The 24,577-nt window shown below is 46.3% G+C and overlaps 1 protein-coding gene across 2 annotated transcripts in view; it reads right to left on the bottom strand.

Annotated features, from left to right (window-relative positions):
- BNIPL (BCL2 interacting protein like) overlaps positions 1–24,577 on the bottom strand; it is a 39,489-nt gene that overhangs the window by 7,064 nt on the left and 7,848 nt on the right. Inside the window, exons 1-8 of one of the 2 annotated variants that reach the window (XM_088467621.1) lie at positions 19,958–20,111; positions 16,956–17,060; positions 10,034–10,095; positions 9,129–9,359; positions 7,366–7,530; positions 6,037–6,139; positions 4,712–4,843; positions 3,793–3,879 (exon numbers count right to left, since the gene is read on the bottom strand). In XM_088467621.1, the coding sequence (XP_088323747.1) occupies positions 3,793–3,879; positions 4,712–4,843; positions 6,037–6,139; positions 7,366–7,530; positions 9,129–9,359; positions 10,034–10,095; positions 16,956–16,996 (821 nt within the window). In that variant the 5' untranslated portion in view covers positions 16,997–17,060; positions 19,958–20,111. Of the gene's footprint in view, positions 1–3,792; positions 3,880–4,711; positions 4,844–6,036; positions 6,140–7,365; positions 7,531–9,128; positions 9,360–10,033; positions 10,096–16,955; positions 17,061–19,957; positions 20,112–24,577 lie in introns of those variants that run through there. The other variant, XM_088467620.1, reaches the window with a different exon arrangement.

Below are 24,577 nucleotides of genomic sequence, written 5' to 3' on the forward strand. Positions count from 1 at the left end.
AAAGTGCAGCCTTCTGCATAACAACCGACAGACACTCGCATTACCATAAGGTGGTAGGCCGGCTACTGTGGCTGTAATGAAAAGTGGATGCAGGTGCACCTGGCACTACTCAGCCCATAAGGGGGAGATGTACCAAGCCTTGGGGAGAGATAAAGCTGAGCACTGCACTGAGGTGGGGAAGAGATCACACTGATCATGACAGGCACCCCCATTGTGGAGCACAAACAGTACTTGTTTATGTAAGGAGTGGCCACGCCTACTTACTTTGGACCACACCTACTTACATTAGACCACGCCCAGCACAATAACATCACAGTGCAGCACCCGGCTCCTGGTCACTGAGGAGGAGGAGCTGGCATTTTAGTTTCGCCACTGGTACTACTGTTGGCAGACAGAGCAGCACTGTCAGCCAGGAGGCCGCCCTGTCAATCATACAGGGCTGCTGTGAACCTTCTGTGACCCCACCAGCTGGGCAGAGCCAGAAAGTGCTGGGAGAGAGGGAAGACTGTCCTGGAGCCCCAGCAATGGTCAGTATGGCGGGTCTGGTCCCCTCAGCTGATGTTGTGGAGGGCAGGAGACCAGTGTAGTCTCCCTGCGCCGGCATGACGTTGACCAATCAGAAGGATTCTCCAGCCAAGCAGGGGCGAAGTTTAACCAGGGCTAGGAAAAGGAAGCAGCACTGTGTGCCCGCCCCCTATGCTACTTCAGGGCGAGAGTTCAAAAGCAGCTGTAGGGGCAATAATACAGTACAGTGCAGAGACCAGTGACAGAACCGGACCAGTGAGCAGAGCAGCAGGACCCTCCAACAGGTGCACAATGCTCTGCACCTGGTCCTCCCACATGCTGTATGATTGCAGCCACCTGTGGTGACACCTGTCTAATCAGTGACCTAGTGCTACTACACAGGTGGCTGCAGCCATACATTATGTGGGAAGCCCAGGAGCAGAGCACTGTGTACCTGATGGAGGGGTCATGTTGGAGGGCAGGTTGCAGCAGTATGGAGCCCTGAGTCACAGCAGGGGCCGGACAGCGCAGTGCAGAGACCAATGACAGGACCAGACCCTATCTGAGAGCGACTGGTTGTTGAGACCGGCCAGGGGATAGGGGTGAGGTGCTGGATGGAAGCTGCTGCCGAAACAGCCCCTCACTCAGGAAAGTACCCCTGCCGCCATCATCCCAGGGAGCCATGTTTGGAGGAGCGAGGCGCTGCCTGGCAGCTGATATAAGGAAAGGCTGATCCTGACTCCAGCTCCTTAGTGTAGGAGGATGCGGAGACCCCATTCCTGTCAGCACTGCTGCCAGACCCCAACCCATCCCTGAGAGAGCCCTTTCTTGGAGGAAGCAGAGCGCAAGAGAGGTTGGTGCTGACACACCTAAACACACAAACCTCTACACACACATCCCAGCATCGACTCTACACAAACATCCCGAAATTGCCACAATCGATTGAAAGCGAAAGATTTTTCTACACAATCGATTGCAAATTGCAGAATTGCCGCAATCAATTGCTGATGTATGGGGGCCTTTACACTACACATAGCTAGAGAGAGCCGTCCTGCTAACAACCTGCTTGTAAGATGTTAATGGGAACATCCCAGCTAAGTAGGGATTACTCACAGGCAGATCCTTCCTATTCTGCTTCTGCCAAGGCATGAGACTATGGGGAAGATGTAAGAAGAGGCTGTAAGTGGCAAATGCACTATAACCAGCACTATTTGACACATTAAACATTGGTAAGTACGACCGCGTAGAGAAAAATCGCTTTTCTGTACATTATCTGCAAACATCTAACAATCTCGCCGCTGCCGTACTATTGGATGGCGACGGAAAATCATACAGATGTTATTTATACAACAGTAAGCCAAATTTTTGTGGCTTATCGGTTTCTCACATATCGGCAGGAGTACATGTCAGTATGAAGGGGCGTTTCCAGAGAGGAGGGGGCCCGTATGCAGTCTACGTCACGGGCCCCCTCTCAGTCCCGCGGCTGCGCGGCCAGCGCCGCACTTATAGACTGGGCACTAGAGTGTGCCCTGGGACTATAGCACATGTGGAGGTCACTGGGAAAATGGTCGTGGCGGTGCTTGCCCCCCGCTGGACCCAGGGGCCCGTATGCAATGCACACCCTGCACCCATTATAAATACGCCCCAGTCAGTATGTATGATAACCAGCTTCAGCCCAGCGGCTTCTATGGGGGTCTCAGACTGCATGCGAGATCTTACGATGTTTGCGAGATCTAGCACATGTGCCATGCGGTTGGCCATAAGACACAGCACGTTAGCACTACCGGCTGATGCGCTGCGAGCCGTGCATGGATCGCCGATGGGTGGAGCCTTTTCTCTCCCCCACTCTGGTGGCCGAGATGTTAGTACACCAAAGCGTTATCACTTCCTGCTTTATCTCAATAAGAGGTGAAGCAGGGAGAGCTACACCAGCACGATTACTGCCGCTATAGTACATCTGACCCTATATTGTTAAAGAGATCAAGGGTAGAATAAGTAGCTTCCAGAACAAAAGAGTACAATAACATTCTAGTATGCATAATCGAAAGACTGCTTTTCATGGATACTATACTGAACTGCTGAAGTGCTTGTTATTTCTGAAAGGCCTGCTGTTCTTGCATAGACTGTTAATGATTTTCACGAATGCTATATTGAACTCCTGAAGTGCTTTGTGATACAGAAATGCCTGCTGTTCTACAGAGACTTACTACTATTCCACTACTGCTAGGCTGCTCTGTTTAATAGTTAAAAATACAAATGTAATTACAGAAAGTATATGTTATTTCATTCCTAGGTTATACCCAATTACCTGTTAGTAATTAAGTTATTACACATCTGGATTGTTCCCTGACCTAGATCAGTATAGTTGTTAAAGTATCATTTCAAATTGTTGCAATTGCCGAATTAAGTTTTCTTTCCGTAAAAAGGATGCGTTATTGTACGTCATAAACCCCCAAAATTTTGTGTGTATTACATTCTGCTCGTCTTAAGAAGTGTCCAATGGGAGTTAGGCCCTGATTCAGGTTTGTACGCAATGACGGTAATTACGCAGTTGAGCGATTATCATGCCTCTTAGCCGTAATGCGCATGGGAAGCGATTGAATTGCGATCAAAATGTGACTATGGTTGTAGTGAGAATATATTTGCAAGCCATTGACAGACAGAGACCAGATTGTGGGGGGCAACAGGGAATGGCGACAGAAATGTGGGCGTCGTGACCTTTATCGGGGCGTGTGTCTGCCTACATCTGCGATCCAGTACACAGGAAACATGGCGCCAGCGTCATAGTTCCCGTGGCCATTCTTTGCGACCATAAGATTACTCAGATGGTCGATTAAAGTGGTAAGCGGGTGGTGCACATCTTCAGATTGTTCCACCTCCTTGCACATCTGGATGCAATTCTAGTCCACACAGGTGTCTCCCGACCGCAGTGAATAGGCATGCACCTTAACTTGCGCTGAGCGGACCTAGGCAATATTGCACAGGGTAACACTAGCCATTGTGCATCCATTTAGGTCATAACTAAGGCCCACTGGGTACACGGTCAAACAACCAGGGCAGATGGTTAGAACGTTGATGGATGATTAGACTGCACATACCTGAACGGGTCGCTCTGGATGTTATAATAGAAGATGTTTGTGCCTGCACACGCCTCCCGTGATTAGGCCACACCCTATTCACCCGGGCCAGCTCTGAACAGCCCTGCTCGCATTATCTACAGAGCACGGTAGCAAATGTCAAGCGCGCGCCAACCGTAATAACAGGAATCGGGAAATAAAACGTACTGACCTGATAAACGGGCGTATGATGGCCAGCAGGACTCTCACGTACCACGTAGCGTGCACGATTAGGACAGACTTCAGATTTTTCTTCAACCTAAAATAACCGTCACATCAGTACAATCCCATATTACCACTATAAGGACATCATTGTAGCTCTAGAACATAATGTAACGAGTAAACATTTCAGGTGCGAATGACCAAATGAATTAGCTGCGTAATTTCGACTGTAGAAAAATAAATGACAGATATATTTGCCGATAAATCCCAAAAATGCCAGCTGGCATCAATATGCAAATGAGGAGGAGGCAGATTGAAAAGTCTTCTAGTAGTACATAAAGTATGACAGCCCGAGGAATGGAAATGCCATTACAAAGGTTTCTGTCTTTGACACGTTTACGTAGATCAATCTTATTGTACAAAACGCGTTGGGTCACACTGCACATGACATCTAATTTAATCACAAAAGTGTTAAAGACTTCTTTTTCACGGTGCCACATGCTAAAGCATCCTATTAATGTTTTGCCCGTGACCCAGTCTGCGCCAATTTAGAGAGGATGCTAAATTCAACAAGATTTTTTGCAGAGTGAAAATGGATCTATATTGGGTAGGCGATATATCGTTTTGACATGGATCGGAACGATATATCGTACACATCGTATTGTGTGTACACTCGATCAGTCATTCATCGCATTGTCCCATCTGCTGTTCTGCAGATTGTAACGAGACATCGTGACGTCTTAAACTGGATCGTGCAGTACGTACGGCGTGCAATGCATCATTACATCGCATCGCACCATCGCCGGGTACACACATCGGCCAGCTGCTCTACTTTATCTCACACCAAGGCCTGATACATCTTCCCTATAGTGAGCAGTCAGCCATGCATGGCTACACATACAGAGAGCGCTGCACCTGGCGATACTTACCGTCTCCCCGTGGCCTGGTAACAGCGCTTAATCCAGCTCATGGCGGGGATTTTGCTGCGGGGCGTGCAACCGTTCAGGTAGATCAGCGTGTAGTTTTCTACAACCATAAGATCCAGGGTCCCAACGATGTACCTATGTGTACAGGACAGACTCAGCAGGCTGGGAGAATGGGGATTCTTTATGGACAGGACACCAATGTTCACTTGTGGATAAACCCTCCTTAATGTAGTAATACTGTGTAAATAATACTTCTGTTTTAAGGCCAGCTGAGCGACTGGTCATCATCCAGCTGTCATGATGATGGGCCTATATTATGTAGAGGCCTGGGGCTGTAGTCCCATTGTTAGTCTTTCCCTGCAGTGGTCGTAGTCACACATAGCCTTCCTTATATAGAGTTGTACGCAACTTTGCGACAGGACACCCCCATCCATACGCTTAATTTGATCTAGTCTTCATTCTAGCACCCTGCAGCTGTCACAACCAGTGCCAGTGTTGGACTGGGACATGAAGGGCCCACCGGGGGAATGCAGTGGTATGGGCCCTTGCTTAAGGGGTGTGGTCGCACTCCAGAGGGGGTGTGGCCAGCCACCACAGACTCTTGGCTAACCATTAGGCATAACTTGGTGTAACTGACTGTCTGGAACCCGACACCTAGAAGAGGAGGATAGGCCCACAGGCAGTGGGGCCCACCGGGGATTTCCCCTGTCCAACCCTGACCGGTGCAGTTCCTCTTTCCAGCCTGGGGTGTCGCTCTCTGCTCTCTGGTGCTTCTAGCAGAAGTTTGTTACATCAGCTGAGTGTGCTAGAAGCAGCAGAGCAGAGAGTGACACCCCAGGCTGGAAAGAGGAACTGCACGGGTTGTGACAAGTGCAGGGGGCTAGAATGAAGGCTATTTGATCATTATCAGTGCACACTTGCCTCAGCCCTTACAGAAACCTGGTGTATTTACATATAGGTCTATCTCCGCACAGCCCGCAGTTCAGTCGATTCAGCCTCTCCACATCAGCCCCACTCTGTTTAAAAAGTCCCACTGTCTCTCTACAAGAACCCCACACAGCAGTCAGGTCTCGTCTGTTTAGACCTCTTGCTCTATTCATTTAGCTGGGACTAACAACACTACACGTTACACAGGGAAGAGTTCAAAGTTCAAACCGACGAGACGCTGAATTAGCACGAAATGGACAACCATGATATTATGACCAACGCTATGTACAGTATAAGCAAATATACATAATGTTACATGGATTGTCCTTTAGCAGTACCTCACTGCCCCCTACTGGCTATGCTATGTACTGTAGGCCTGATGACATATACAGTAAGAGTACCTGAAGAGATTGTCCATAACATACTGGTAATCTGGGATATTGCTCTCCGGTAAGTAGCAAGAGGCAAAAATGATGATTGCATTTAATCCATCACCATAATAACCTGAAAGAATAAGCAGAATAAACGGTTATATACTACTGGGCCAGTTATATCATTGCCTAAATATTCAAGATTGCAAAACAATAGCAGGATTTGAAAATCCTGTATAGAATATTTTATGTAAACCCTGAATCAGGGGCTCTCATAACTATCCCGGGACCCCACCTGCCAATGAGAATTATTACAGTTACCTTAGAATAGCCGCCACAAGTACGTGGTCAGCAGACCGCGCATGTACCGTAGCGCTGAGGAGGCACAAAACAAGTGCAGTAACCACGCCATTTCCTACACGTCACAGGGACGAGCTCCTTTCTGAGCCCCTGCATGTGTGTTTTTTGATACATTCATGTATGTTAATGTTAAGTTTATGCCCCCTGTGAATGTTGGGGGGTGGCAGGGAGAGGGCAAGGCAGAGGGTGGCAGGGAGAGGCAGAGGGTGTATAATTTCTGTGTGCCACCTGTCCTCTTTTATATTTAACTATTGTGCGCTGTAATTCATTTATGCCACATGCCCCTTTACATGTTTAATTACGCTGTGCCATCTGCCGATCCCTGATATATATTTTAGTTGTGCCCCCTGATCTCCCCTTATATATTTACGATATGCCACTTGTCCCCCCTTATATATTTATTTTGTGCCCCCTGTCTCCCCTTATATATTTATTGACGTTGAGACCCCCCCCCCACCCGCCACCGTTTCATTTATCTTATGTCTTCTTCAAGTTGACTAGCGGGTCAGCCCATCCTTCCAAAGGTAAGGGGGATAAGTCCCTTCCAGGCAGTGGAGCAAACCATACTCTCTGCTAGGGATGGCCATCAGTGGGAACCATTGATTGTTTCAACCACCGATGGTCATCCCTACTCTGTAACATACTGAGCTGCCGGCCAATCATAACCAAGGGGAGGGTCTACAAGAGTGTGTAGTCTTGGCACTAAGTAAAAAACAAAAAAAACATTGGGGGCTCTCTGCCATCGATGGTGGAGAACTGTTGGTTCTCTGCCATCAATGGCAAAATTATCAGGGCAGTCAGCAGCCACGGGCAGCTTAGACCCTTGGGGAGAAAAAAGGACCCGGAGGGCTGTGTTGAGGCATTGTGGTGACTGTGCCTCGAACCTGCCTGCCCATAGCACGGCACAAAAGCGACCCCATCATGTGATGGCCGTGACCCACGGTTTGAGAACCGCTGCCCTAAAGTGTAACAAATAATGTGCAAATGACTCCTCATTACCTCCATAGGAGATGACCCGCTTATATGGCTCAATCGCAGTCATGTCCACCTTGTGCTCCCCCATCAGAAATATTCTCCATTTGCGGCCGTCTTTGTCCGTCATGTCAGCCACGCGGTTCTCAACATAGGACGCGCTCTCCGTCTCCTTCACCTTCGGGAGGTCGTCTGATGGTGGAGAAATGCCGACAGTTAAAGGGCAATCTGACACTTTCTATAGGATTGTAAGAAACAAAGGAGGCGATTTATCCAACGTTCTAAAAGAGCATTAAGAATAAGCACAGGTACTAATTAAGTCACCTGTTCTCAAGCATGGATATCCTTAAAACCTGGACTGTTAGGGCGCCTTGAGGGCCGAGTTTGTGAATCTCTGGTATAGTCTCCCCCCGAGGTTAGAGAGAAGTTACAGTAACGGGTTACAATAAAGCACATACAACTGAGTTACATGTGGCAGTAGGATTACTTTACATAAGAGCTGACACTCTTGCGTTGTAGGGCTGCGACTCCGATTCACTCACTTTGTTGCCTCTATGCAGTTGCAGTCTCACCAGCGTACACGCAGGCATCCAGTTACCAGCCTCACCCCGCCCCCTAGGGCTACACTTGGGGTGCTAGCTAATGCCCCTTTGTAAATATGTCCATCCCTCGTGTTAGAATATACCCGACTGGCAGGCTGAGCGGGGACAATGGCAGAAGGACCATTGGCCAAGATATCACCTTCAGAGGGGTCCCCGTGAGGCCACATGGTCTATGGGCACAATAAAATGTTCCTACAACTATTACATAAATATATATAGTGGTGTCCTGAGCAATCAACGCTACTAACGTAACATTGCTCAGATTGCTTTATAATTGCTCTAACCAAAATGAAAAAAAAAAAAAAATATAACACAATTGATCCCTTACTTATAAAATACTTTGAAGTAGGATATTATTCGGCATTATGTACCATTGCAGAGTCATCAATATGTGCCCAGGCAGAATAAGGGTTCTAGCTGGATAATGATTACCGTTAATGTAATAACTGATAATGGATTATACGTGGGACCTTGCTTAGCCGGTACTACAGGATCATAAACAACTACTGGCATTTATTATATACTGTATATGCAAATTTACACAACGTACTGTAAGGCAGTTTTATTGTGGATTTTTTCCTTATGACTTGCCCTAGGCTATCTGTTATTACAAGCATTGCATGTCAGTCCTGTTTGCTTTGTGCGATGTCCTGGTGTATGAAGGCACCGAGCTGGGGGGGTCTATTTACTAAGCAGTGTTAGGAGACAGAGTGAAAAGTGATAAGGTGGCAGCCAATCAGCTCCCAACTGTCATCTCACAGGCTGTGTTTGAAAAATGACAGCTGGGAGCTGATTGGCTGGCACCTTATCACTTTTCAATCTGTCTCCTAACACTGCTTAGTAAATAGACCCTTGTATAATCTGTGGACCAATCAAAAGCTTCTGACTTCTGAGCTACCCCAGCGTAGCAACAAAGACGCACCTCCGGCCTAATCTAGACGATAAGGCAGACAGCAATATGATAGATTGAAATCAGTATGGACACATAGCTTATATCTATATGTACTTTATATAGCCCAGAATATATGGGCCTTTATAAATGCCTATATTGCACTTTTCTGATTGGTCTGTCTGTAACCAATGAGCAAGCCCCGCCCACACGCTACGCATGGACGCACCATTGGAGCGTGCAGCGACATAACACACGCTTATGCTTCCCCTAGATGGGGACAGGAGAAGAGAGTTTACCTTCCCACTCAAATTCATGGCTCATTTCAGGAAAGTCCAGCACTTCGCTGGTGCTGGGCGTTTCCAGGTCATCGATGTCAAAGTCTAAATCCTCATCCGTCGGCCGGTCCTGGATTTGGTAGGAAACGGCCGACTCCTCGCTGTTCTCCAGGTTAAAGCTGATGTCCGGGGCAGACAGACGTTTCTTCATGTGCCGGTTACCGCACAGTTCCAGCGTACTAGGGGGGCAGACTGGGGGCACAAGAGGAAAATACATTTACGCTATACAGGTCACTTCATCAATCTCAAATCTAATTGTGATGGTTCCTCCGGTCAAACATAGGGCCTGATTCAGACCCGTTCGCTAGGATGCGTTTGCACGCAGCCGTCAGCAAATCCCGCTATCACTAGTAAGACATTAGCACGCCCATTATGTCTTGCCGTGCGATCGCGGTATGTATGACACAAGACGCTCACTTTCCCTTAGTAACACACGTCATCTCCAGTAAGTGTATTCAACAATCGGTAACATCGGACCCATACGCAGCACTTGTGTCTGACCATACCCTACCGAAAGCACTGCGAGTGCTGCTGTGTACTTCAGCCATGTGACGTGTATGCTGACGATGCGTCTTAATTATGCACGCCCCTGAAACGGTGTTCAGACTCACAGACACGCCTGCCTTCGCGCTACCACACCCCCGTTACCATCGACCACCCCCTGTCACCACCCACAAACAGCACATCCTGTCACTCATGCTTGCGGTGCATCTGTGTACAGGCTGCGAACGCTTCCCGATAGCACTGACTGGTTCGCGCACGTGCACTGTGTCTTGTATGCATGCGCAGATTGCAAACATCGGCAGGCTACGTGCGAACACAGCCTAGCGAGCAGGTGTGAATCAGGCCCACAGACCAGACGTTACCTGCTGGACCATCTTCTTTGGATTCAAAATCATCCTGTTCTGTAGTCACCTCTGGAAGGGGCCTGCAAAACATAACACCATATGATCACTATACTGGTGGCCAGAGCATGTTGGGGTGTAGTGTCCTATGTCTGTATAGGGTATAATAGATGTGTATTATGGTCATGTACAGTGGTCAGGTCATGTTGGGGGAGTAGTGTCCTATGTCTGTATACAGTGTAATAGATGTGTATTATGGTCATGTACAGCGGTCAGGTCATGTTGGGGTGTAGTGTCCTATGTCTGTATACAGTGTAATAGATGTGTATTATGGTCATGTTGGGGGTGTAGTGTCCTATGTCTGTATACAGTGTAATAGATGTGTATTATGGTCATGTTGGGGGTGTAGTGTCCTATGTCTGTATACAGTGTAATAGATGTGTATTATTTATGGTCATGTACAGCGGTCAGGACATGTTGGGGTGTAGTGTCCTATGTCTGTATACAGTGTAATAGATGTGTATTATGGTCATGTACAGCGGTCAGGACATGTTGGGGTGTAGTGTCCTATGTCTGTGTACAGTGTAATAGATGTGTATTATGGTCATGTACAGCGGTCAGGACATGTTGGGGGTATAGTGTCCTATGTATACAGTGTAATAGATGTGTCCTATGTCTGTATACTGTGTAATACATGTGTATTATGGTCATGTTGGGGGAGTAGTGTCCTATGTCTGTATACAGTGTAATAGATGTGTATTATGGTCATGTACAGCGGTCAGGACATGTTGGGGGTGTAGTGTCCTATGTCTGTATACAGTGTAATAGATGTATATTATGGTCATGTTGGGGGTGTAGTGTCCTATGTCTGTATACAGTGTAATATATGTGTATTATGATTATGGGCCTGATTCAGAGCCGTTCGCTATTTGCGGTCGTTCGTTCAAAAACAAGGGGTGGCTATTCAAATTATCCCTTCGCAAATTGCAGTCTGTTCCCACCTCTAAGTCTGAATGAGCGCGCAAAACATACGCTCGTTTATTTGATAAAAACGCCCCCTGGCCGCTCGCACAATACGTCATGTCCGCTATTTATTAGATTAATCGAGTACATCGTACAGCGTATGAACTGCTCGCTATTCTTGTGGTTGTTTTTTTGTGACGTGGTCAATGACGCTGCTGTATTAATTAGGCACTCCCTTAAAACGCCCATTTTGACCTTTAAGCACGCCTGCGTTCGAATTCCACTCCCCGGTTTTCAAGCACCTTCCCCTGTTACCACCCACATACGCCTCATTCTGTCACTCAAAATAGCAGGCACTCGCTATATAGCGTACAAACGATTTTCGGCCGCACTGACTGGTTCGCGTATGCGTACTAAAAACCGTACGCATGCGCAGATGTGCGAACATCGCTCGGAACGAGCGTACTGCCGCTAGCGAGCGGCTCTGAATCAGGCCCTATGTACAGTGGTCAGGTCATGTTGGGGGTGTAGTGTCCTATGTCTGTATACAGTGTAATTATGGTCATGTTGGGGGTGTAGTGTCCTATGTCTGTATACAGTGTAATAGATGTGTATTATGGTCATGTACAGTGGTCAGGACATGTTGGGTGTAGTGTCCTATGTCTGTATATAGTGTACTAGAAGTGTATTATGGTCATGTACAGCGGTCAGGTCATGTTGGGGGTGTAGTGTCCAATGTCTGTATAGAGTGTAATAGATGTGTATTATGGTCATGTACAGTGGACAGGACATGTTGGGGGAGTAGTGTCCTATGTCTGTATACAGTGTAATAGATGTGTATTATGATCATGTACAGTGGTCAGGTCATGTTGGGGGTGTAGTGTCCTATGTCTGTATACAGTGTAATAGATGTGTATTATGGTCATGTACAGCGGTCAGGTCATGTTGGGGTGTAGTGTCCTATGTCTGTATACAGTGTAATAGATGTGTATTATGGTCATGTTGGGGGTGTAGTGTCCTATGTCTGTATACAGTGTAATAGATGTGTATTATGGTCATGTACAGTGGTCAGGTCATGTTGGGGGAGTAGTGTCCTATGTCTGTATATAGTGTAATAGATGTGTATTATGGTCATGTACAGTGGTCAGGTCATGTTGGGGGTATAGTGTCCTATGTCTGTATATAGTGTAATAGATGTGTATTATGATCATGTTGGGGGTGTAGTGTCCTATGTATACAGTGTAATAGATGTGTCCTATGTCTTTATACAGTGTAATAGATGGGTATTATGATCATGTACAGCGGTCAGGACATGTTGGGGGTGTAGTGTCCTATGTCTGTATACAGTGTAATAGATGTGTATTATGGTCATGTACAGCGGTCAGGACATGTTGGGGGTGTAGTGTCCTATGTCTGTATACAGTGTAATAGATGTGTATTATGGTCATGTTGGGGGTGTAGTGTCCTATGTCTGTATACAGTGTAATAGATGTGTATTATGGTCATGTTGGGTGTAGTGTCCTATGTCTGTATATAGTGTAATAGATGTGTATTATGGTCATGTACAGTGGTCAGGTCATGTTGGGGGTGTAGTGTCCTATGTCTGTATACAGTGTAATAGATGTGTATTATGGTCATGTTGGGGGTGTAGTGTCCTATGTCTGTATATAGTGTAATAGATGTGTATTATGGTCATGTACAGCGGTCAGGTCATGTTGGGGGTATAGTGTCCTATGTCTGTATATAGTGTAATAGATGTGTATTATGATCATGTTGGGGGTGTAGTGTCCTATGTATACAGTGTAATAGATGTGTCCTATGTCTTTATACAGTGTAATAGATGGGTATTATGATCATGTACAGCGGTCAGGACATGTTGGGGGTGTAGTGTCCTATGTCTGTATACAGTGTAATAGATGTGTATTATGGTCATGTACAGCGGTCAGGACATGTTGGGGGTGTAGTGTCCTATGTCTGTATACTGTGTAATAGATGTGTATTATGGTCATGTTGGGGGTGTAGTGTCCTATGTCTGTATACAGTGTAATAGATGTGTATTATGGTCATGTTGGGTGTAGTGTCCTATGTCTGTATACAGTGTAATAGATGTGTATTATGATCATGTTGGGGGTGTAGTGTCCTATGTCTGTATACAGTGTAATATATGGGTATTATGATCATGTACAGTGGTCAGGTCATGTTGGGGGTGTAGTGTCCTATGTCTGTATACTGTGTAATAGATGTGTATTATGGTCATGTTGGGGGTGTAGTGTCCTATGTCTGTATATAGTGTAATAGATGTGTATTATGGTCATGTTGGGGGTGTAGTGTCCTATGTCTGTATACAGTGTAATATATGGGTATTATGGTCATGTTGGGGGAGTAGTGTCCTATGTCTGTATACAGTGTAATATATGGGTATTATGATCATGTACAGTGGTCAGGTCATGTTGGGGGTGTAGTGTCCTGTGGCTGTATACAGTGTAATAGATGTGTATTATGGTCATGTACAGTGGTCAGGTCATGTTGGGGTGTAGTGTCCTATGTCTGTATACGGTGTAATAGATGTGTATTATGATCATGTACAGTGGTCAGGTCATGTTGGGGGTGTAGTGTCCTATGTCTATATACAGTGTCATAGATGTGTATTATTATCATGTACAGTGGTCAGGTCATGTTGGGGGAGTAGTGTCCTATGTCTGTATACAGTGTAATAGATGTGTATTATGGTCATGTTGGGGGTGTAGTGTCCTATGTCTGTATACAGTGTAATAGATGTGTATTATGGTCATGTACAGTGGTCAGGTCATGTTGGGGGAGTAGTGTCCTATGTCTGTATACAGTGTAATAGATGTGTATTATGGTCATGTACAGCGGTCAGGTCATGTTGGGGTGTAGTGTCCTATGTCTGTATATAGTGTAATAGATGTGTATTATGGTCATGTTGGGGGTGTAGTGTCCTATGTCTGTATACAGTGTAATATATGGGTATTATGGTCATGTTGGGGGAGTAGTGTCCTATGTCTGTATACAGTTTAATATATGGGTATTATGATCATGTACAGTGGTCAGGTCATGTTGGGGGTGTAGTGTCCTATGTCTGTATACAGTGTAATAGATGTGTATTATGGTCATGTACAGTGGTCAGGTCATGTTGGGGTGTAGTGTCCTATGTCTGTATACGGTGTAATAGATGTGTATTATGATCATGTACAGTGGTCAGGTCATGTTGGGGGTGTAGTGTCCTATGTCTATATACAGTGTAATAGATGTGTATTATGATCATGTACAGTGGTCAGGTCATGTTGGGGGAGTAGTGTCCTATGTCTGTATACAGTGTAATAGATGTGTATTATGGTCATGTACAGCGGTCAGGTCATGTTGGGGTGTAGTGTCCTATGTCTGTATACAGTGTAATAGATGTGTATTATGGTCATGTTGGGGGAGTAGTGTCCTATGTCTGTATACAGTGTAATAGATGTGTATTATGGTCATGTACAGCGGTCAGGTCATGTTGGGGTGTAGTGTCCTATGTCTGTATACAGTGTAATAGATGTGTATTATGGTCATGTTGGGGGTGTAGTGTCCTATGTCTGTATACAGTGTAATAGATGTGTATTATGATCATGTACAGTGGTCAGGTCATGTTGGGGGAGTAGTGTCCTATGTCTGTATACAGTGTAATAGATGTGTATTATGGTCATGTACAGCGGTCAGGTCATGTTGGGGTGTAGTGTCCTATGTCTGTATACAGTGTAATAGATGTGTATTATGGTCATGTTGGGGGTGTAGTGTCCTATGTCTGTATACAGTGTAATAGATGTGTATTATGGTCATGTACAGTGGTCAGGTCATGTTGGGGGAGTAGTGTCCTATGTCTGTATACAGTGTAATAGATGTGTATTATGGTCATGTACAGCGGTCAGGTCATGTTGGGGTGTAGTGTCCTATGTCTGTATACAGTGTAATAGATGTGTATTATGGTCATGTTGGGGGTGTAGTGTCCTATGTCTGTATACAGTGTAATAGATGTGTATTATGGTCATGTACAGTGGTCAGGTCATGTTGGGGGAGTAGTGTCCTATGTCTGTATACAGTGTAATAGATGTGTATTATGGTCATGTACAGCGGTCAGGTCATGTTGGGGTGTAGTGTCCTATGTCTGTATACAGTGTAATAGATGTGTATTATGGTCATGTTGGGGGTGTAGTGTCCTATGTCTGTATACAGTGTAATAGATGTGTATTATGGTCATGTACAGTGGTCAGGTCATGTTGGGGGTATAGTGTCCTCTGTCTGTATACAGTGTAATAGATGTGCATTATGGTCATGTTGGGGGTGTAGTGTCCTATGTCTGTATACAGTGTAATAGATGTGTATTATGATCATGTACAGTGGTCAGGTCATGTTGGGGGGTGTAGTGTCCTATGTCTATATATAGTGTAATAGATGTGTATTATGATCATGTTGGGGGTGTAGTGTCCTATGTATACAGTGTAATAGATGTGTCCTATGTCTTTATACAGTGTAATAGATGGGTATTATGATCATGTACAGCGGTCAGGACATGTTGGGGGTGTAGTGTCCTATGTCTGTATACAGTGTAATAGAGGTGTCCTATGTCTGTATACTGTGTAATAGATGTGTATTATGGTCATGTTGGGTGTAGTGTCCTATGTCTGTATACAGTGTAATAGATGTGTATTATGATCATGTTGGGGGTGTAGTGTCCTATGTCTGTATACAGTGTAATATATGGGTATTATGATCATGTACAGTGGTCAGGTCATGTTGGGGGTGTAGTGTCCTATGTCTGTATACTGTGTAATAGATGTGTATTATGGTCATGTTGGGGGTGTAGTGTCCTATGTCTGTATACAGTGTAATATATGGGTATTATGGTCATGTTGGGGGAGTAGTGTCCTATGTCTGTATACAGTGTAATATATGGGTATTATGATCATGTACAGTGGTCAGGTCATGTTGGGGGTGTAGTGTCCTATGTCTGTATACAGTGTAATAGATGTGTATTATGATCATGTACAGCGGTCACGTCATGTTGGGGGTGTAGTGTCCTGTGGCTGTATACAGTGTAATAGATGTGTATTATGGTCATGTACAGTGGTCAGGTCATGTTGGGGGTGTAGTGTCCTATGTCTGTATACAGTGTAATAGATGTGTATTATGATCATGTACAGCGGTCACGTCATGTTGGGGGTGTAGTGTCCTGTGGCTGTATACAGTGTAATAGATGTGTATTATGGTCATGTACAGTGGTCAGGACATGTTGGGGTGTAGTGTCCTATGTCTGTATACAGTGTAATAGATGTGTATTATGGTCATGTTGGGGGTGTAGTGTCTTATGTCTGTATACAGTGTAATAGATGTGTATTATGATCATGTACAGTGGTCAGGTCATGTTGGGGGTGTAGTGTCCTATGTCTGTATACAGTGTAATAGATGTGTATTATGGTCATGTACAGTGGTCAGGTCATGTTGGGGGTGTAGTGTCTTATGTCTGTATACAGTGTAATAGATGTTTATTATGGTCATGTACAGTGGTCAGGTCATGTTGGGGATGTAGTGCCCTGTCTGTATATAGTGTAATAGATGTGTATTATGGTCATGTACAGCGGTCAGGACATGTTGGGGGTGTAGTGTCCTATGTATACAGTGTAAAAGATGTGTCCTAGGTCTGTATACAGTGTAATAGATGTGTATTATGATCATGTTGGGGGTGTAGTGTCCTATGTATACAGTGTAATAGATGTGTCCTATGTCTGTATACAGTGTAATAGATGTGTATTATGGTCATGTACAGTGGTCAGGTCATGTTGGGGGTGTAGTGTCCTATGTCTGTGTAGAGTAAAAAGGGAATTATTATACTGATTCAGATTGTCTATTGATCTGTGTAAGATGGGCTTTAATGAATGAATGACTCAGCCAGTAATGAGAATATTATGTGACCCGATGTAGTAACCTGGGAAACTCTTCGTCCTGCCATTCCTCCTTCAGCTCCATGTCATCGATACTCAGCTGTCCTAATTCTGAGGAAACTGGGACAGGATGCACGAGACGGTTATAGCTGCAGGGAGGACATAGGAAGCAGATAGTAGTGTAGAATATATACCAAGGTTCGCATCTCTATTTTACTCATATAAAATATATGTAGCATACACTGACTATACACAGTTATATGGTGTATATGAATCTTGCTTCAGTATAGTATGAAAACTATACTTAACACTTAAATGGCTTCAATGGGAGATCTCTGCACTGACATCTGGTGGTGATAAGTTATACTGCAGCATTACATTTTTATTTATTTTTTATTAAATTCTTTTGTACAAAATTCTTGGCTTTGCCGGATTTGGGGCCCCAGCAATCCAACCTTCATTCAGTATAAACATTCCAGCTCGACAGGTTGCAGATTTAGATCACAAAATTCAGAGATACTGCAGCTACTGTTCTACATGAGACTCTTCTACATGAGACCAGTACATGGAGACTGTTCTACATGAGACCAGTAGGTGGAGATAGAGAGTCAAAACAAAGATTTAATGCAATTGTGCAAGAAATTAAGGTGCCCATCCACTAGACGATTAAGTTGAGCGATTGAACGATAGTTCATAAATCGTTTGCAAATCATTTGCAAAAATGTCTAAAACGACCAGCGATGCCTGTGGTATCCTGCCTTTATCCGGCAGCATACCCGATTTTTGGGCACATGGCTCATCACAGTCCTAATGGCCCTACTTAGGCCCGTATTCAATTAGATTCGCACCGCAAAACTTTTTCGACTGACAAATTTTGACTATATCGCGTGTTTTGGGTGCGGAAAATTTTTGCGTGCGTCCCAGCGATTCCCCGTATTAAATTTGAAAGTACGCAAAAATGGCAACCAGCGAAACTTGAGCAGGCAGAAAGTCCTCTCCAAAATGGGGTAATCAGCCTGACACCCTCCAAAAGATGCACTGACATGGGGGATCACTATGGACACCTGCTGAAGGTATTTGGGGTATTTAAATGGTCTCAATAAGTGCTGTTTTGCGTATTTGCATAAGGGGTGAAGAATGGCATTTTGAAGGGTTTTTTTTGTGAAAATAACTAGTCCCAGCAAATTTTTGGGTGCCTGAAAATGGGGGCTAGAATATTTTAAAGTTACTAAAGTTTAAAAAAAATTGTTTAAAAAAAAAAAATTCCACCTGCTGCTAGCACTAGCAAAGTAAAAATCACCTGGGGCATACTTGGGGGACCCCCCTGAGTCTTTCGCTAGTTTATAAGTTTGTCCCCCAACTTTGAACTTTTTTGCCCCCAAAATGAAAGTACTTTTTTTTTGGGTGTTCTAAAGTGTTTTTTCAGGTTTTTTTTTTTATACAGTTTACCTTTAGGGGGTTCCCGCAATGTTGCACCCCAAAACCCCAATTCTGCATTTTTTTCCCGCCTGCAACTCATAGGCGAAACTTTTTCGCCTATTATATTGCATTGACTTTCCGCCTAGGCGAAAAGTCGTTGAAATTGAACACGGCGATACATTTCCACCTGTCGAAATGACATCATCGGCGATACTTTTTCGCGGATACGGACTTTTTGCCTCAAATTGAATACGGGCCTTCGTGGGCTATCCTTGTCCCCCGACTCTTTTTTATATGTAGCCAGTCTCAAAGTCTAAAGATTGCTCCCGGACAGTCTTCTAATACTATCCCCACTACATGTGAGGTGCTCCCCACTGCTTTCACCTCCCTTCTCATTGGTGGTCTCCCGTGGGCGCACTGCTCATAACTATGGGAATCTGCGCCCCGATGGACTTTGCCCATATCAGATAACACAGCGCTGCTCGGAGTCCACGCAATGATCGTTTGCCTGTCAGTGGCACATATTGCTATATAGAGAGTATTCTCATTCCATTTCAAGCAAACACGATGCTTATCTTCATCCTTTGCTCCCCAATCACTTCAAACCTGGCTACGCCACAGCCGAGAACCCTATTTTGGAGTTACGCCACTGACCACCTCTTCAGGCAACGGAGAAACTAATATTTAGAGTCACAAATCATCATATTCTGAATTGGGGCATGGGAACTCAAATGTCCTCCTTTCATGTATCACAGCTGATTGTTGCAGGAATTCCCAGCTATGGGTTGTAGGTAAAAATATATATCATCAATACACTCACACACAGTGCAAATGCAAGCAGCAATAGCATAATAACTGTACATAGAACAGTGCTTAGTGTTTGGCACATCACCAGTTAACACACAGGTTTCCTGCAATGCTGGATGGATTCTACAAGTTCTAACTAGCAGTGACCATTATTCTGGTTATAGGTGTGGTGCAAAAACAATCTCCTACAGAAACGTGAGACATGCAACGTATCATAGGCAGAGGCACACATAGGATATATATATATATATATATATATATATATATATATATATATATATATATATATATAGCAGCCGTGACCTATATATATACATATATGTGTAAAAGCTTCTGTTTGTTTGTGTTCGTGTATATGACCCTGTGTCAGTAATTGCTTAATAGAAAACCCCTATAATTTATTCTCTCATTAAAATATTTATCAAAGCAGTATACTAAATATAGATATTTATTTATCCAGCTTTCGCTGCAATCTGATTCCATCTATCAATATTTTAGGGGTACGCCTGCAGGAGGTTGGCGATCCCTTTTCGTAGGGATCATAGCTTGTAGCTGAAATGAAACGTTACAGTGCCTCCTATATGGACAAGCTACAGCTGACGGCAATATCTGTTCTGCTAAGTAAAACACGATAATACAGAGTCTGTTCCCATGTGATAATCACAAGTCGTTTATTAGCATTGAACCAAGATGAAAAAAAATAAAAAAAATATGGGAAACATTTAAATACAGGCCCCAGCAATGTTGTGTTTGCAAACTTGCTAGTTAATGATAACCGATAAATAAATAGCCACTTTATTAGGGGGGGGGGGGTACTTACTGAGAGGTGGGCTGTGGAGTGAGCCAGCGGGGCCTGGACCAGGAGGTAGGTGAGTCGGTTCTCCATGGAGCAGTAAGCGTACCCTGCAGCCTGACCCTGGCCTATTTGAGCCTGCTGCTGACATCACCCGTGTAGCTGGGAGGTAGGGAAGGGCCCTGCTGGATAATAGGCAACTCCCAAATAGCTCCTGTGTCTCAGGAACACCGCAAGCAGCCGGCATTTTTGCACTTTGTTGACACACTCATGTTATGCAAACACGGAACGTCATGAGCACACCATGTGCTCTTCACATGTTCACACATACACCCGAGAGCCGCAAGCATGTTTGCACCTAAATAATTGTACCAGGGAACGTGGATTACTCTTTAAGGTGCATACACACACACAACGATTTTTTTAACGATTATCGTTAAACGATATCGTTTAACGATAATCGTTTGTAAAAATCATTCACTTTCTGAGTCAAACGATGAACGATTTTCGTTCATGCGCGTTCACGTTTGTAGTTCAGTCAGACTTGTCAACTCAACGATTTTCATTAAGTTAATATGCAAAAATCGTTTGTAGTTCTAAAAAATCGTTCATGACATTAAATGAACTTTAGTAAACGATTTTAGTTCATTTTTTCAAGGGAGAAAATCGTTTACTAAAATCGTTCATTAACTAAATCGTTGTGTGTGTATGCAGCTTTAGAACTGCAACATCGGTTCAGGTGAAAGGAGAATTTGCAGGAGGCCTGCATGCTGTTACCTCCACTCTCCTGCAGTATATTTATTTCATAGAAAGTTGCACAATAGCTTCATTCCAAACAGATAATTATGTCTTAATGCCCCCTTTGCTAAGGCAAACTTACTGTACCAATCACATTCTACCTATCATTTTATAGAATGCACTAGTTAGAAGCGATATACCGTTACATGTCTCATGTAATTATACTGCATTGTAGGGATGGCTATCGATGGGGAGTTCATCGATGGTTTGCACCTTGTTGGCCACAGCTGCTGGGGGCATGGCGGGCCGCGATCCAATAAAAAGGTGGGGGCAGGGCTTAGAGACTGCCACTCGTCCATCGATGGCGGAGAACCAATGGCTCTCTGCAATCGATGGTGGAGAACCATTGGATTGTCTCTCTGCCATGGGTGGCAAAACAAATGGTAATTGCTAACTATCGATAGTTGATGGCCATGCGCAAAAAGTTCTGTAAACCCCTATGATGCATGCGTTACACAGAGCATGCGCACAGAGGCGCTGTCAGAAATGGGGCGGCAAAGTGATGGGTGATCCTGGGCGGAGACTGGGAGGCGGCCTGAAGTGATAGCAAAAAAAAAGTCAGTTTCATGGGCGTGTGGTGGGTGTGTCAGACGCCCAACCGCAGCCACAGAGGCCATAGTCATGTGGAGACACTGCGCCACGCCGAGGCGCTGAGAGTGGGGCGTCTCAGGGCTTGCGCAGTCCGATGGCAGGCTACCACACCAGGGGAAGGCTGATACTAGCATTTGCCTGGTATTGCAGACGTAGCAGCACCCACCCCTGAATCAGCCCCAGTGATGGGAAAACACTGGCGTAACGGTGCGACCACAACTGCGGCAAAAGACATAGCTGCCTCTGTGTCCCTCAGAATGGTATCCAGGTAGAAGATCGACACTATAAAGGTCAACATTCAGCAGGTCGACAGGGATAAAGGGACGACATATATAAAAGGTCGACAGGTTCAAATGTTCGACACACATGGTTGACACATTTTTTTTAAACATTTTTAAGGCTAGGGTTTAGGATTAGGCACTCGGGGGAGGGTTACGGTTAGGCACTAGGGGGAGGGTTAGGATGCTGGAGGGTACAGTTAGGATTAGGCACTTGGGGGAGGGTTAGGCTGCCGGAGTTGATGGCTAGGGTTAGGCACTAGGGTTAGGGTTAGGCTGCCGGAGTTGATGGCTAGGGTTAGGCACTAGGGGGATTGTTAGGGTTAGGCTGCCGGAGGAGATGGCTAGGGTTAGGCACTAGGGGGAGGGTTAGGCTGCCGGATGGGATGGCTAGGGTTAGGCACTAGGGGGAGGGTTAGGCTGCTGAAGGGGATGGCTAGGGTTAGGCACTAGGGGGAGGGTTAGGGTTAAGCTGCCAGAGAGGACAGTTAGGGTTAGGCACTAGGGTTAGGCTGCCAGAGTTGATGGCTAGGGTTAGGCACTAAGGGGATTGTTAGGGTTAGGCTGTAGGAGGGGATGGCTAGGGTTAGGCACTAGGGGGAGGGTTAGGCTGCCGGAGGGGACGGATAGGGTTGGACACTAGGGGGAGGGTTACAGTTAGGCTGCTGGAGGGGGGCAGTTAGGATTAGGCACTTGGGGGAGGGTTACGGTTAGGCTGCTGGAGGGGGCGGCTAGGGTTAGGCACTAGGGGGAGGGTTATGGTTAGGCTGTTGGAGAGGACGGTTAGGGTTAGGCACTAGGGGGATTGTTAGGGTTAGGCTGCCGAAGAAGATGGCTAGGGTTAGGCACTAGGGTTAGGCTGCCGGATGGGATGGCTAGGGTTAGGCAATAGGGGGAGGGTTAGGCTGCAGGAGGGGATGGCTAGGGTAGGCACTAGGGGAGGGTTACGGTTAGGCTGCCGAAGGGGACAGTTAAGGTTAAAAGCTAGGGTTAGGCACTAGGGGGATTGTTAGGGTTACGCACTAGGGGGAGGGTTAGGATGCTGGAGGGTACAGTTAGGATTAGGCACTTGGGGGAGGGTTACGGTTAGGCTGCCGAAGGGGACAGTTAGGGTTAGACGCTAGGGTTAGGCTACCGGAGGAGATGTCTATGGTTATGCACTAGGGGGAGGGTTACAGATAGGCAGCCGGAGGTGTCAGTTAGGGTTAGGCACTAGGGGGAGGGTTACGGTTTGGCTGCTGGAGGGGATGGCTAGGGTTAGGCACTTGGGGGAGGGTTAGGGTTAAGCTGCCAGAGAGGACAGTTAGGGTTAGGCACTAGGGTTAGGCTGCCAGAGTTGATGGCTAGGGTTAGGCACTAAGGGGATGGTTAGGGTTAGGCTGTAGGAGGGGATGGCTAGGGTTAGGCACTAGGGGGAGGGTTAGGCTGCCGGAGGGGACGGATAGGGTTGGACACTAGGGGGAGGGTTACAGTTAGGCTGCTGGAGGGGGGCAGTTAGGATTAGGCACTAGGGGGAGGGTTATGGTTAGGCTGTTGGAATGGACGGTTATGGTTAGGCACTAGGGGGATTGTTAGGGTTAGGCTGCCGGAGAAGATGGCTAGGGTTAGGCACTAGGGTTAGGCTGCCGGAGTTGATGGCTAGGGTTAGGCACTAGGGGGATTGTTAGGGTTAGGCTGCCGGAGGAAATGGCTAGGGTTAGGCACTAGGGGAGGGTTACGGTTTGGCTGCTGGAGGGGACAGTTAGGATTAGGCACTTGGGGGAGGGTTACGGTTAGGCACGGGGGAGGGTTACGGTTAGGCTGCCGGAGAGGACAGTTAGGGTTAGGCACTAGGGTTAGGTTTAGGCTGCCGGAGTTTATGGCTAGGGTTAGGCACTAGGGGGATTGTTAGGGTTAGGCACTAGGGTTAGGGTTAGGCTGCCGAAGTTTATGGCTAAGGTTAGGCACTAGGGGAGGGTTAGGCTGCCGGATGGGATGGCTACGGTTAGGCACTAGGGGGAGGGTTAGGCTGCAGGAGGGGATGGCTAGGGTTAGGCACTAGGGGAGGGTTACGGTTAGGCTGCCGAAGGGGACAGTTAAGGTTAAAAGCTAGGGTTAGGCACTAGGGGGATTGTTAGGGTTAGGCACTAGGGGGAGGGTTAGGCTGCCGGATGGGATGGCTAGGGTTAGGCACTAGGGGGAGGGTTAGGCTGCAGGAGGGGATGGCTAGGGTTAGGCACTAGGGGAGGGTTACGGTTAGGCTGCCGAAGGGGACAGTTAAGGTTAAAAGCTAGGGTTAGGCACTAGGGGGATTGTTAGGGTTAGGCACTAGGGGGAGGGTTAGGCTGCCGGATGGGATGGCTAGGGTTAGGCACTAGGGGGAGGGTTAGGCTGCAGGAGGGGATGGCTAGGGTTAGGCACTAGGGGAGGGTTACGGTTAGGCTGCCGAAGGGGACAGTTAAGGTTAAAAGCTAGGGTTAGGCACTAGGGGGATTGTTAGGGTTAGGCACTAGGGGGAGGGTTAGGATGCTGGAGGGTACAGTTAGGATTAGGCACTTGGGGGAGGGTTACGGTTAGGCTGCCGAAGGGGACAGTTAGGGTTAGACGCTAGGGTTAGGCTACCGGAGGAGATGTCTATGGTTATGCACTAGGGGGAGGGTTACAGATAGGCAGCCGGAGGTGTTAGTTAGGGTTAGGCACTAGGGGGAGGGTTACGGTTTGGCTGCTGGAGGGGATGGCTAGGGTTAGGCACTTGGGGGAGGGTTAGGGTTAAGCTGCCAGAGAGGACAGTTAGGGTTAGGCACTAGGGTTAGGCTGCCAGAGTTGATGGCTAGGGTTAGGCACTAAGGGGATTGTTAGGGTTAGGCTGTAGGAGGGGATGGCTAGGGTTAGGCACTAGGGGGAGGGTTAGGCTGCCGGAGGGGACGGATAGGGTTGGACACTAGGGGGAGGGTTACAGTTAGGCTGCTGGTGGGGGGCAGTTAGGATTAGGCACTTGGGG

The sequence above is a fragment of the Taudactylus pleione genome, unplaced genomic scaffold (genome assembly GCF_031769625.1).
Source record: "Taudactylus pleione unplaced genomic scaffold, aTauple2 ptg000073l, whole genome shotgun sequence".
Taxonomy (NCBI): domain Eukaryota; kingdom Metazoa; phylum Chordata; class Amphibia; order Anura; family Myobatrachidae; genus Taudactylus; species Taudactylus pleione.